This window comes from Neolamprologus brichardi, chromosome 2 (genome assembly GCF_056152115.1).
Source record: "Neolamprologus brichardi isolate AB-2024 chromosome 2, ASM5615211v1, whole genome shotgun sequence".
In the NCBI taxonomy this organism is placed as follows: domain Eukaryota; kingdom Metazoa; phylum Chordata; class Actinopteri; order Cichliformes; family Cichlidae; genus Neolamprologus; species Neolamprologus brichardi.
This window is the reverse complement of record NC_142105.1, coordinates 28011869-28025870: the sequence shown is the minus strand read 5'-3', so window position 1 is coordinate 28025870 and position 14002 is coordinate 28011869. Positions and strand designations below refer to the sequence as shown.

The following is a 14002-nucleotide window of genomic DNA, read 5'->3' as shown; positions in this document are numbered from 1 at the left end:
AGGTCACAGTCCAGAGTCACTATAGTAAACACCCCGGTAGTCAAAGTGGACTCCAACTCTAATAGTGACCCTAGGTGACATGATACACAGGAAGTGAGTGTAACAAGTAAAGAATGATGTGCCAGCGTACATTTTATTCACTCGAAGGATGATGATGCAAAACGAGAACAAGGGCACATTTCCGTTGACTTTCACATTTCTGTTCTGCCGCTGTGGCTCAAACCTCACCAATGAGAGACAGATCAAGTTTCTACCTCTACCTCACAAATGATTAAGGGAGTACAAACACCACAGTTATCATTGTTTGGCATGAATCCCAGTCATATCCATGACACACAAACTAAATGTATTTGGTGCGTACCTTTTCTCCTAGGCCCTCCATTATATGCTGGCTCACTGCAACCACAATTCAAAGCAGCTGACAGCTGGCTTGCTGTGTCCAGTGTCCAGCCTTTTATTGACCCATCCCAGCATTTTGAGACATGCTACATGAGCTAATATAGTGCTGTGCAAAGTTCTTGAGCCAACGCTAATTTCTTTATAATTTAAGCCAGAATTTCTCGTAATTGTTTAAATTAGTCTTGAATAATAGTTTCCAAGGCTTTCTGGAAGTTCTTCTTTGAACATTTGCTGCTTTTTCGCTCATTTTCAGTCCAGTCTAGTCCATGAAATCTATCTGTAACCAGAAGGTCACCAGTTCAATCCCCGGGCTCTCTGTCCTGGTCATTGTGTCCTTGGGCAAGACACTTTACCCTACCGCCTACTGGTGTTGCCCAGAGGCGATGGCGCAATATGGCAGCCTCGCTTCTCACCAGATTTTTTAGAACACTTTTTCTTTTTCTGACATTGTAATTTCAAGATGATTAAAGAGGCCAGAAAGATGAGAACAGGTTTTTTTTGACCTTCTGTCAGTCTGCCCCAGGGCAGCTGTGGCTACAACTGTAGCTTGCCTCCACCAGTGTGTGAATGTGAGAGTGAATGAATAGTGGCATTGTAAAGCGCTTTGGGTGCCTTGAAAAGCGCTATATAAATCCAATCCATTATTATTATTATTATTAATCAGAAATGGTCTCAGTAGAGGAGCAGCTGTCACAGAGCCATTTTTAAATAAGGGAAATGTCAAAAAAAGGATGAGGTATGCCAAATTACACAAGAACTGGACTGGTCTTGAGGAGTGATGAAATTTTATTATTTAGTTATGGATGGGCCTCACGGGTCGAAGTTCACCCAGTAAAGTCACTGTGGCCCTTCAGCTGAAGTCTACTGATACACTTTAACACTAAGTTACAATAATTAATACAATTTGGTAATGAAAAACGTAAACATCCATATTGCTGACAAAAGTGAGCTCAGTTATAATTATTCAGTTAAAAGTAGTTTAGTGCTTCTGCAGCAGTCGTGGTAGCTAGCATGGCTGAGGATGACACTGGGCGGGCTCGCCTATGCAGGTAAACTGCGCTCTTCTTAAAAACAGCCAGCATTCACAGGACAGTATAACAGGCTGGCACTCGATTGGCAATAAAAATATCAAATAGCATCAAAAAATACACATAGTAATCTTAACATTAAAAAGTTCTCTTAAAGAACTAAACCCACATCAACATCCATTGAGCGTTGATTCGACCAGTGCTGCTTACAGCCTTTGGCCTGCCCACTGTTATTTTCTCAAGACCCAAAAACATGGTTGACCTGAGGCAGATTTTGGAGGTTTTTTTGAGTTTTAAAGATGAGAAGCTCCTCTCTCCAGAGTGACTGGAAGAGTTAAAAACAGACGAAAGGCAACACTAACATTTCCAGTTCCTTGTAAATGTAACCAAACATCTAGCTGGGAGGAAGATCCACAATCCGGAAAGGCACAGTAAGCAGCACTGACCTTCAGACAACTGCCACTGTATCAACTCTGACTCCTGGCCATGTGTGCTCGACTGACTGCCAGCTAAGTTAATGTTAACTGGCAAAGTAAACAAAAGAAATAATGTTGTCCGACCAGAAGTTATGTTATTCAAGTGTCACTCCCCAAAAGTTAATAATAATAATGGATTGGATTTATATAGCGCTTTTCAAGGCACCCAAAGCGCTTTACAATGCCATTATTCATTCACTCTCACATTCACACACTGGTGGAGGCAAGCTACGGTTGTAGCCACAGCTGCCCTGGAGCAGACTGACAGAAGTGCCATCGGCCCCTCTGGCCAACACCAGTAGGCGGCAGGGTAGAGTGTCTTGCCGAAGGACACAACGACCAGGACAGAGAGCCCGGGGATCGAACCGGCGACCTTCCGGTTACAGATACGCTTCCCAAGCCCCTGCCAAAGTTAAGGCAGCAGCATTTAATTATTTTGCATTATATTTATTCATTATTATCTGCTCCACTCACCACTGTCTGCTCTAGCTTTTTTCTCCTCTTCCTCTTTTTCACTCACAGAACTTTAAATCCTCTGATTTTTCACTCATTGGTTTTTGTTGTTGTCTTTTGGTTTGTTTAAACAGGATCATGCACATCACAAAACGTGAGTGACTGGAGTCAGGTGAGGGCCTCATAGGGAGTCAAGGTCTCTCCTACTGTCACTGCAAACTTTTACCACCAAACACCAATCAACAACTTTACAGGTATTGATGAATGGATTTTGTTACAGTTTTTGTTGTAAGCTAGGCTACAACAAAGCTAGATTTTCATCTGAGTCTGCAAAAAAAAGGACAAGGATGCATTTCACTATAAGATCAGATCACCAAAGAGGACTTTGGTAATAATGTGCTTCATAAAAGTGATGCTGAAGCTTTTTGAGTGTATCTGGAAGCTTAGAAATTTGTCTGATTATGAATCGAACCAGGTGCAGGTGTCATTATGGTTGCCTTTAGGGTTATGAGCTTTAGGAAAAGTAAATGAGTGTCCTGATATGAAAACACATGCATGTATATGATTATTCATGTGATTGGATATAAACATACATACATGCATAAATCAGTATTTTAGTGTGAGTCTTCTGCAGAAAATGATCAATCCTCAGACGTGATGGAAATCTGTGTGTGTGTGTGTGTGCTGTATTGCATAACAGGCAGTCAAATACACTCTTCATTCGTGCCAGTCTGATAAGTGCCAACATCAGCAAACCGTTGGACAGGAAATTGTCACATGTCATCGAATTTATATTTCTTTAAAATTCGATCCCCAAATAGAGAAACCACGGGACATCACACTCACTACTTCCTCTTTCTGAAAAAGTTTAGGTAAAAGAAAAAGTTAGTGCCACATGTGACTTATGAGATTAGCTGGTGACAAAAATTCTAAACATAGGATTTTGTCACAAGATTTACAGTTTTATTCTTTAGCTTATGTGTACTGTTCAAAAATGCTGGCGAGTTTTGGCTTGCACAGTGTGCGGCTGTCAGGTTGGATGAGGAAGCTTCTCAACTGAACAGGTGTGACATTTGTTTGTGACTTCTGAAATCTGAAGTTTGGCATTTTGCCTGCCACCAGGATGTTTTTAAGAACCATCAGTCACGAGTCAGGGGGTGGATCTGACTGTTGATATGGCGACAACTTCTCAATAACAAGTGAGCTTGAACCTAAAGCACAATCTGCTTTATTTTCCACTGTGCTGTAAAAAAAAATGATGATCATGTTGTAGTAAATAAGACTTAAAACTATCGACTGAAGCCGTAACCAATCAGGAAAGTATCTACTGAGTTCGTAAATCAAGTGAGCATCAGGGTAATGTTGTCATAGACTCCTGCACAGTTGAAACAGCTTCACTTTTTCACACCAAGAGGCCAAATCTTTGTTATTGCATGCGAGGGAGTCAAAATTGAAGTGAATGAGAGTACCTACGACTGAATGTGAAGGTTCACTGGTATGAATGAATCAATGACCATGTGACCTTTGGCAAACGGACAAACACAGACCTAGTTAATGTTTAAAAGTTAAAGAACAGACGTTTTTAACTCTTTCCCCCATAAAGATGACATCTGACAACATTCCCCCGCCCACCTTTAATGATGAATTTTCACACTTCAGTATAAATCACTAAAGATGAAAGATTTCCGTTTCTGGGATTTTCCAAGGCTAGTTGCAGAGGCTAAATTCTGATGCAGACCCAGACTTTTTTTTATAAGCAAGCCTGAAACATGACAGAAACTGCTCAGTTCAGAAAACAGCTTCAAGAGTTACTCCTATCAGGTTTTAAAGAGTTCGAAAGATGCTAAAACGCTCTAAATAACAATCTGTTTACTGACAACAAAGCACTCATATATGCATAATTGATGCTAATCATTTTTAGTTTAACTCGGTGGACATATCTGAACACCAAGAAAACCCTTCCACACACATGATCGATGATGTAGTTGATGCATAAAAATGAAGTTACCGAAAGTTTATAGGACGGTAAAGAATCTTCTAATTTCATTTTTTAAATTCCTTTTAAGACCACAACCACATTCTTCAGATAAACATTCAACAATAAAGAGAGGGAGCTGTGGATTTTGTCCCAATCAATAATACTGATATAGACTTGGACACAGATATCTTGGCCTCATATCTTAAAAGCCAGAACGATAACAGCAGGAAGAGCAAAGTAGCAATAGTCGCCCTTTTTGTTTGTGACAACAGGAAATGGGTGTTGTTTTAAGACAGACTTGCAAAATTAGGAAACTATTCTTTAAGCACACATACATTCACACACCGTCACTTTATTAGTTACACTATGCTAGTACCTTTTGCCTACAGAACTACCTTAATTCTTTGTGGTACAAGGTGCTGGAATCCCTGCTCAGAGATTTTGGTTCATATTTACATAACATCATCACACAGTTGCAGCAGAATTGTCTGCTGCACATCCATGATGCACTCCTACATAGAACCACATCTGAAAAATGCTCTTTTGGATAAGATTTGGTGGCTTTATAGGCCATTTGAGTACAGTGAATTTCTTAAATGGTGAGTTATCCTGCTGGATCCCTTTATGACCACAGTGTACCCATCTTCTGATGCGAACACTGTGGTCATAAAGGGATGGACATGGTCAGCAATAGCGTTCAGGTGTTTAAACAATGCTTACTTGGTAGTCCAAATGTTGCAGCAGAAATTGATAGTCATCAGACCAGGCAATGTTTTTCCAATCTACTATAGGTACTATTCAGTTTTGTTGAGCTTCAGTTTTCTGTTCTTAGGTGAAAGGAGTGGTACCTGTTGTGATCTTCTGCTCCTGCTTCAAGGTTCTGCATGACTTGCTTTATAACCACTGTTTATTTGCATTACTGTTACCCTCCAATCACATCACATCAGAATGACCGTTCACCTCTGACCTCTGACATCAACAAAGTGCTAATGGTTTGTTTGTGCTCTGGCACAAGCAACCACGCAACCTCCAAAGGCACTGACGTCACATAAGTCTGACCACATCATCACATAGATTAGGTCAACTTTAAAAATCGTTACATTTAAAACAATGAGTGTAGTTGCATGTGATTCTACTAATTAGCTCTTACTCTTTTTATTTGCTGTATGCGCCTAAAAAATACAAGAGGCGTCAGTGTGTTTTTTTAAGCTGTAATCTATTACAGTGTCACTGCTGCTCGGTGCAGTGTCTGCACAGCCAGACACGTATGATGTTGATGCTCTGTTTGTGTGCACACAAAACTGCAGGCAGGCCTGTCCTCATTAGAAAACAGCTTCGAGTCTATTTTTAGTCCGCAGCTTTGTCTGAAGTCTTTGTAAGAGGGGATGTACACTTACGTGATATTGTGATCTCCTGCAGCGATCCCATTGTCCATTAAATCCACACATTGTTCGTCCTGTAACATGAAAGCAGCCCGGAGAAAGGACTCGGGAGGATTCTGCGCTCTCACACACCCTCTTAGTATATGAGTACTAGCTGGTTTGCTGCTCCCAGCTCTGGTCTTTGCTCAGGTCTAAATCCTCTACAAAAAATAATTTCTTAAAAAGAATCCAATATTTTAATTAGAAAAACTTTAAATACTTATTAAAACTTGCATTTGCTCGTCTTCACTAAATTCGACTCCTTGTACTATTCATCTGTCTCATGATGAACTAATAGCTATGTTTGATATACGCTAGCTCATGAAGTGTGCCTATGGTCCTTTTGCGCCACCGTGTGACCATAGGAGAAAAAAAAAAGCGCTGAATAAAACGTAACAATATTGTGTTCCTCAGGATTATAGGATATAGGATTACATGTAAATAAGAATAAAGCCTCACTGGTTTGCATGAGATCCATCAAAAGTGTGGGAAAACTGGATAAATGAATACATAAATTAAGAATAAAAACAAAAACAACAAATCATTTCTTGCGTTTTTGATACTGACATGTTTACTTCTTCTTGAACGACCTACTTTCACTTAAGAAAACGAGTCAGATAATTGCCTGAAACCACATTTGATCATTTCCCCTCTATCTCTAACTATAGCTGAGTACTTCTTCCACTGACATACATTGTAATGTACTGTGATGCTGAAACATCCTCTTGGTGTTTATGTGTTCTTTTCTTCCCCGTTCTCCAGCTGTTTCCGGCTCCATAGCTGAATGTTTTTACTGGTCAATCTTTTTGTTTGCGTGTAGTTGTTTACTTCTTTTATCATTCTCACTCTAACTCCAATTCTCTGGTCCTCTCAGTGAATAGTTATTGAAAGGGATTTCTTCCCCTCCCTCCATCACTAGTACTACATTGGTGTGATACTGTGATACATTCTTTGTGTTTTGTTTTACATTTTTTATATTGACGCTGAAATTTTCAAACAGACTAGAAATCTGATCAAAGGTGATGCTGTGCCTCAATTCACAACAAAGATCAACAGAGCAGTGAGAGGAGAAAAAGGTGCATTAATGGTTGGATTAAAGTTGCATTTGCTTTCAACAAAAAATATAATCATCATCAACAACAACAAGAAAAAGAACAAACACAAATTAAAATGTGTTATCTTCATTCAAACACCTGAGCAGTTTACGCTGAAGTGCGATTCACTTTTCAGGCAGGTGTTTCTTTTTTAGTCATTAGGCTCTGATTGGTTAAGACTGCTCTCTGGCAGCATTTATAAGCCTTCACCTCAGACAACTTTATTGCTGGTAGCTTTCAGAATGATGACAGCAGATTACTTCTTTGGGTATGTGGCAAGTGTATTTTAATTTCTGATCTTCTGGCCTATTATAGTTACTTAATGATCTTTTACAAATTTTTTAGGGGTTCAGTCCTTGTCTTGCTGATTGTGGATATATGCAGCCTTCCTCTTGAGAAAGGTAGGTGAAACTTTTCCATATATACAAACTGTATTGCTTAACTTCTATTAATGTTTCCTTCTCCCTCAGGCTATTATCCAGGCACTCCTTACCGGAGAGGTAACACAAACACTGCAGGTAATGTTGCCCCACATTAACTGGGGGTACTGTTCAGCCTGCAGCTTATAACCAGTGAAATATTTCACGAGTTTAAATGTGCATTGCTCCCATTACAAAAAGGCATTCTGCTTTCTCCTAGGTTCAAATGTTGGTGCTTCCCCCGGTAGCAGTAACACAAACACTGCAGGTAATGTTGCCTTGACTCGGGGAGGACCTTATGCATACCCATCCTCTGTGGTTGTACCTTATAATGCTCAATATGGAGGGGTTGCAGTGCAGCAGCCTGGTGTCTCTCAATATGCTGGTGGTAATGTTGCCCTAAGCCAGGGAGGACCTTATCCATACCCCTCCTCTGTAGCTGTGCCTTATCGTGCTCCCAGTGGAGGTGTCGCAGTGCAGCAGCCTGGTTTCTCACATGCTGCTCAAAGTGTGGCAGCACCATACACCGGCTCCAGTTACTCCGCTCCTGCTCAGGCAGGAGGAAGCACAGCTGGCTCTGCACAGACTGGGGCAACTTCTCAACCTGCAGCTGGTACCTAGTGTGATGATGCAGTATAAATGCAATCATTAGGATCTCCTGACCCAAATCTTTGGTAACTTTGGCTTAAATTTTGCTTTCCTTAGAAATCAACTGGGCTGTCCCACCTCCCAAGCTCGGTGAGGAATCATCACCCAACCCTCAAAGCCTTGCCTCTGGCACAGCTGATGAGCCTGGTGCTCTTCTACCACCAGTACCTGCATACCAACCAGGAGAGTTGTCCCACTATGAGAAGGCTGCTGAGGCTGGGGACTACCAGTCGGAGACAGAAGAACTAGGTCGCAGGACTGTCCCAGCTACGATGGAGGCTTTTGCTGCTGCGGGTGGACTGGCATCCCCAGGCTTTGCCACAGGACGGTTTGGAATGGGTGGACTGTGGGGTAGTCCGTATCCATCTTTTGACTTCTTGTTCCTGACTGGCCAGTACCCTGTGGGCACAGTCAGTCACTTCAGCCAGGACTACGAGCAGGGACGAGACTACTCTCACAGCACTCACTACCTGAAAGACCACCACTACCCCTACCCCGGCTTTGCACAGTCAGTGGGGGCTGTTGGAGCAGCTCAGAGCCTTCAGACTCCCAGCTTGTATGTGAGCAGTCCAGTGGTGGGAGGTTATTACCAGGTTGGAGCACAAACAGTACCTGCTCCTTCCTACACAGGTGTTAAGCAGGTATGTTTCCTAATGTCTAAATTTTACCACAACTGCATGTTGTAATTGTACTTACACTTCCCTCTTGTCTTTCAGATAAAATACTAGCTGAATCCAATCAGCTTACTGAACTGGGCAAAACGATGAACTGGTTAATGCTGCAATAGGAATGACTCCATGTGATACAATAAACTTGGTTTTCAGTGTTTTGAAACGGTGACTTCAGTCTCCTCTGTAGTGAATGGTAATGAAGCTTTACACACACCCACCCTTCCTTGCTACTCCAGCAAGGCTCTAGTGCCTGTTCACATGTCTGTGGCTAAATGCCAATTTCTGTAGTCAGCCTTGGATACTTAATGGTTCAGTGGTCTATATTTTCGGTCTCTGATACAAAAAGCAAGACCCTAGTGGAAAGCCCCAAGGATTTCCAAACTTGGGCAGACTCACACAAATTTTTAAAACCCTGATCAACTAATTGGCATGATAAAGACAAGCTAATAATTCTAGGTATCTAATTTCCCACAGAAATTAAAGCACTTTACATAACTAAGACATGTGTCATGTTGGGGGTCAGACTACACTGAATTCATTTTACTAGTTTGCCATACCAGTAGTTCCTTTTCCGGTCTTAAAGTGAGGAAATGTAAAATTTGTGGCATGTGACTGGCTTGCAAGTTTCAGATTCTGTTGGCATAAAAACAAACATGAACATTTGTATTGCATAATGTTCCTGCATCTGAGTTATAAGGTGGTGTCAATGTTTATATTATGCTGCCCCCAAGTGGCCAATAAATCAAGTTTTAATAACTCTCCTCGACACAAACTTGTCGCACAGATGAATGCTGTGATTTCTGTAACCAGCATGTCAAATGAACATGCAACAGTTTGTCGTCAATGATTTGCAGACACTTTCGCACAGGTGTTAACAGCATTTATAAATCCAGTCCTTTCTACTCTCTCGACTTGATGTCCTCAGCTCCATGTGAAAGACTAACAGCAGCTGTGCATTACAGCTCCACTTTTCCCATTAACCACCATTTATGAACTGCAGGCCACATAAGACCAAAACAAAGAGGAAGACTATTTTGCTGATTTCTAGTTCCATCTTTATTTGTGGATTACTAGAGTAGCTTTGCATGATGCAGTTTAAAATAATCCTTATTTTTTTATTATAGTGGTCTTGGTGCACCTCTCAAGTTCATTTCCTGTCTGCAACAAGAAATTTCAGTTCCCTTCCCCCTCCCTTGAAATTAATTTCCTTTGGACTGGCTGCCTCTAGCATGCAAAAGCTTTGAACAGCGTTTGGGTGGGGCTTCTTCTGAACTCACAGCCATAGACGTGTGCCATGAGATGGCCGTATCAATGATATCAGTTGTCATTGAGATAATATGGAAATGAGCAACAACAAAAAACAGTTTGAACACTGGCTCATAGAGATGACTTTCACACATAGTGCCCTCAATATTTGAAACTTTGTAAATATTAAATATGATTATTCACCACTGTAACTGTAAATGAATGATTTATTTTATTGGCACATAGACAGACTCTTTATTTTTAAGATTTGTGTTAAAGCTCACCTTTTCAGCTCCACCAAGGCAGTTGTTTGCCTTGTCAGGTATCTCGGGCTCTGGAGGTGTATGTTTTTGATTTGTGGTTTTTGTAGGGTTTGTTATTTGTTTGTTTACTTGTTTCTCACTTCAGTCCAAACCCCAGTCTTCTTTGTGTATCGTGTGTTGTCTGGCTTTTTCTTTGCTCTTCATTGCTGCGTCTCACTGTTCTGTAGCATCCTAGCTAGTCGTAGCAGGCGTCTATTTCTCTTTGTGTATTCCTGTTAAAAGGACGTTTGTCCTCCCTACTTTTGCCAAGTATTTTACCACATGGGATGATATGATCCTTGAGGTTATTGCTCTCATATTGTAGGGCTTACCTTACAAAGACTACCATGAGTCACTTGTTGTGAACTGCTGCTTCTGTCTGTATGCTGTTCGGAGTGAGCCAACAGCAAATGTAGGGTCTGGTTTTGGAGCTGTTCATATATTCACTGAACTAAATTATTATAAGAGATCTTCCCTTTTTCCCCATCCCCATGTGCTGCTCAAGAGCAGGGGTCGGTTAACCTTATTCTATTTCACCTATATTTTCATGTGAAAGTACTTTGTAACAGTAGTTGGTCTTAATCTGTTCTGAGGTACTATTATCTGCACTTGTGGCATTTGATGGTTTTTATAAGGGTCACTATGTTAAAAAAATATATATATATAGTAATTCATTTTAAGCAGTTTCGTTGTTTATTGTTGTTATTGTTGTTATTGTGAACAACAGCTGTACATTATTGAGATTTAAGCTCTGTTTATGAGAGATGGTTTTAGGACCTACATGAGACAAATTATTTTATTTCCCATTAAAGTGAATTTTAATTAAACTTCATTTTTATTGCACATTTCTTCCTAACAAATGTATAATGTCGCTGAAATGTCCAAAAAGCTAGAAGTCTAATAAGGGTTGTATTGGCTCAGTGTTCGCACATCTCACAGAAAAGGTCAACAGAACAGTGAGAGATGAACTGGATGCACTGATGATTAGCGTAAAACTGCTTAGATTTCCACAAAATTGGAATCATCTATCCAAATAACAAAAACAAATGCAAACGAACTCTTGTTATTTTCAGAATTCGACGTCTACACCATCTGAGATTGTTGTAGGATATTCAGCAGCTCCTCGCACCTAACAGGTGTAACTATGAAGTGAGAATAATGACTCTGCAAGCAGGTCGATCTCAAAGCTTTACATGTCACAGACGTGGCTCTGTTTTTACCTGGGAAATCACTGCGGTAACTTATGCTGAACGCTTAACCTGGTTAAGCCAGGTTATGTAGACAGTTTCCGTCTAAAAGTGTTTCCACTGATTCCTTTATTTACAGCATGTTTAAGTGCCCTAAAGACCGTCTGTTGGCTAAATATGTTTTATATGTGCACACTGTTAAGCTGTACCTTTAGTACCTTACTAACACCATAAATAAAACCCAACTGCAGTGACATGTGATGCACAAATTGTATAAATGTTTTTATACTTATACTTTATCCTATACATTTCTGCCACATGAATCACTTGTCTTATTTGCATCAGTGTTGCATTTTAAATCTTTATTTTTCATACTATTTCTAGATTTTACCATCATTTTATTTTCATCATCTGATAATGTCTCTGATTGGACTCACTGTCTTCATATAGAAATTGTTGATTGTTGAAGACCAGTTGATAGCCTCTGTTATGATACTCGTTATCTTTGACTCAAGCTTGAGTCACCTTTCCAGCAGGTGTATTCCATTACTTCTTTAAGCTCTGATTGGTTAAGACTGCTTTCTCGCAGCATTTTTAACCCTTCACCTTTGGCAATTGTTCTACTGGTTGCCTTCAGAATGATGACTGCAAGCCTCTCACTTGGGTATGTGGCAAGTGTAGTTGGCTTTTTTACAACTGATTACTTTTTGTAGGCACGTGATTCATGTTTTCAAATGGTTTCAGGGGTTCCCTTTTTGTCTTGCTGGTTGTGGATATATGCAGCCTTCCTCTTGAGAAAGGTAGGTGAAACATTCCTAAACATACAAAACTTTGTGATAAATCTTCATTAATTTCAGTTCTTTCTCACCCAGGCTCCAATCCCAGCACTCAATACAGGATAACTAATGTGAAAACTGCAGATAATCTTGCCTCAAACCCAAGAGGAACTTCAGCCAACTTAACTCCTGGACTTGTTCCCTACAGCCCTCAATACAGAGGGGTTCTAGTCCCAGCATATGTCAGCTCCAGTGTTTCTCAACCTACTCAGGCCGGTGGATACACAGCTGGCTCTACATTAACTGGGGGTACTGTTCAGCCTGCAGCTTATAACCAGTGAAATATTTCATGAGTTTAAATGTGCATTGCTCCCATTACAAAAAGGCATTCTGCTTTCTCCTAGGTTCAAATGTTGGTGCTTCCCCCGGTAGCAGTAACACAAACACTGCAGGTAATGTTGCCTTGACTCGGGGAGGACCTTATGCATACCCATCCTCTGTGGTTGTACCTTATAATGCTCAATATGGAGGGGTTGCAGTGCAGCAGCCTGGTGTCTCTCAATATGCTGGTGGTAATGTTGCCCTAAGCCAGGGAGGACCTTATCCATACCCCTCCTCTGTAGCTGTGCCTTATCGTGCTCACAGTGGAGGTGTCGCAGTGCAGCAGCCTGGTTTCTCACATGCTGCTCAAAGTGTGGCAGCACCATACACCGGCTCCAGTTACTCCGCTCCTGCTCAGGCAGGAGGAAGCACAGCTGGCTCTGCACAAACTGGGGCAACTTCTCAACCTGCAGCTGGTACCTAGTGTGATGATGCAGTATAAATGCAATCATTAGGATCTCCTGACCCAAATCCTTGGTAACTTTGGCTTAAATTTTGCTTTCCTTAGAAATCAACTGGGCTGTCCCACCTCCCAAGCTCAGTGAGGAATCATCACCCAACCCTCAAAGCCTTGCCTCTGGCACAGCTGATGAGCCTGGTGCTCTTCTACCACCAGTACCTGCATACCAACCAGGAGAGTTGTCCCACTATGAGAAGGCTGCTGAGGCTGGGGACTACCAGTCGGAGACAGAAGAACTAGGTCGCAGGACTGTCCCAGCTACGATGGAGGCTTTTGCTGCTGCGGGTGGACTGGCATCCCCAGGCTTTGCCACAGGACAGTTTGGAATGGGTGGACTGTGGGGTAGTCCGTATCCATCTTTTGACTTCTTGTTCCTGACTGGCCAGTACCCTGTGGGCACAGTCAGTCACTTCAGCCAGGACTACGAGCAGGGACGAGACTACTCTCACAGCACTCACTACCTGAAAGACCACTACTACCCCTACCCCGGCTTTGCACAGTCAGTGGGGACTGTTGGAGCAGCTCAGAGCCTTCAGACTCCCAGCTTGTATGTGAGCAGTCCAGTGGTGGGAGGTTATTACCAGGTTGGAGCACAAACAGTACCTGCTCCTTCCTACACAAGTGTTAAGCAGGTATGTTTCCTAAAATGCCTACATGTGACAATCTGCATATTGTAACTGTACTAACTTTTCCCTCTTTCCTTTCAGATAAAATACTAGCTGAATCTCAAAGGCATGAGCACAAGTTTAATCAATAAAGTCTTATGAAATACTCCTGGTCACTTTTCTTATTAGTGGTGGTGTGGGAACGACTAAGGTTGGAGAAATTGCGTGTAATGTAACTACTGGGCTCAATTTATGATCTGTTAAAAGACCGACTGAGCGCCTGAATTTAGACCTGCCCATGTGGGATTTATGACCTTAAGGGAACTACTTGGGTTTTCTGTTGGCAACCTGTAGTGGGCCAAAAGTGGATACTCCCACTTATGGCCTGGTATAAGCAAGTTTACCCTGCTCAGGCTGTCAAGAAGGGCATCCAGTGTGCTAAGTTGTAGGTCTATATGT

At 41.5% G+C, this 14002-nt stretch overlaps 2 protein-coding genes across 2 annotated transcripts; both read left to right on the top strand.

The window, feature by feature from the left end:
• Positions 1–7091: 7091 nt before the first annotated feature.
• Positions 7092–8602, top strand: LOC102797399 (uncharacterized). Its single transcript, XM_087852008.1, has 5 exons — positions 7092–7117; positions 7195–7250; positions 7320–7367; positions 7489–7881; positions 7974–8602. The coding sequence occupies exons 1-5, from the start codon at positions 7092–7094 to the stop codon at positions 8600–8602; spliced, it is 1152 nt and encodes a 383-aa protein (XP_087708134.1).
• Positions 8603–11959: 3357 nt separating this feature from the next.
• On the top strand, positions 11960–13615 carry LOC148106192 (uncharacterized). Its single transcript, XM_087852000.1, has 6 exons — positions 11960–11985; positions 12066–12121; positions 12179–12406; positions 12502–12549; positions 12721–12894; positions 12987–13615. Exons 1-6 carry the CDS (start codon positions 11960–11962, stop codon positions 13613–13615), a joined length of 1161 nt encoding a protein of 386 aa, XP_087708126.1.
• The last annotated feature ends 387 nt before the right edge of the window (positions 13616–14002 follow it).

Bases quoted from the DNA above. Each gene is read 5' to 3' on its own strand.
- LOC102797399 (XM_087852008.1), top strand. From the start codon at position 7,092: ATGATGACAGCAGATTACTTCTTTGG. The intron at 7,118-7,194 runs GTATGTGGCAAG...CAAATTTTTTAG, and splicing joins ACAGCAGATTACTTCTTTGG to GGGTTCAGTCCTTGTCTTGC. The intron at 7,882-7,973 runs GTACCTAGTGTG...TGCTTTCCTTAG, and splicing joins AACTTCTCAACCTGCAGCTG to AAATCAACTGGGCTGTCCCA.
- LOC148106192 (XM_087852000.1), top strand. From the start codon at position 11,960: ATGATGACTGCAAGCCTCTCACTTGG. The intron at 11,986-12,065 runs GTATGTGGCAAG...AAATGGTTTCAG, and splicing joins ACTGCAAGCCTCTCACTTGG to GGGTTCCCTTTTTGTCTTGC. The intron at 12,895-12,986 runs GTACCTAGTGTG...TGCTTTCCTTAG, and splicing joins AACTTCTCAACCTGCAGCTG to AAATCAACTGGGCTGTCCCA.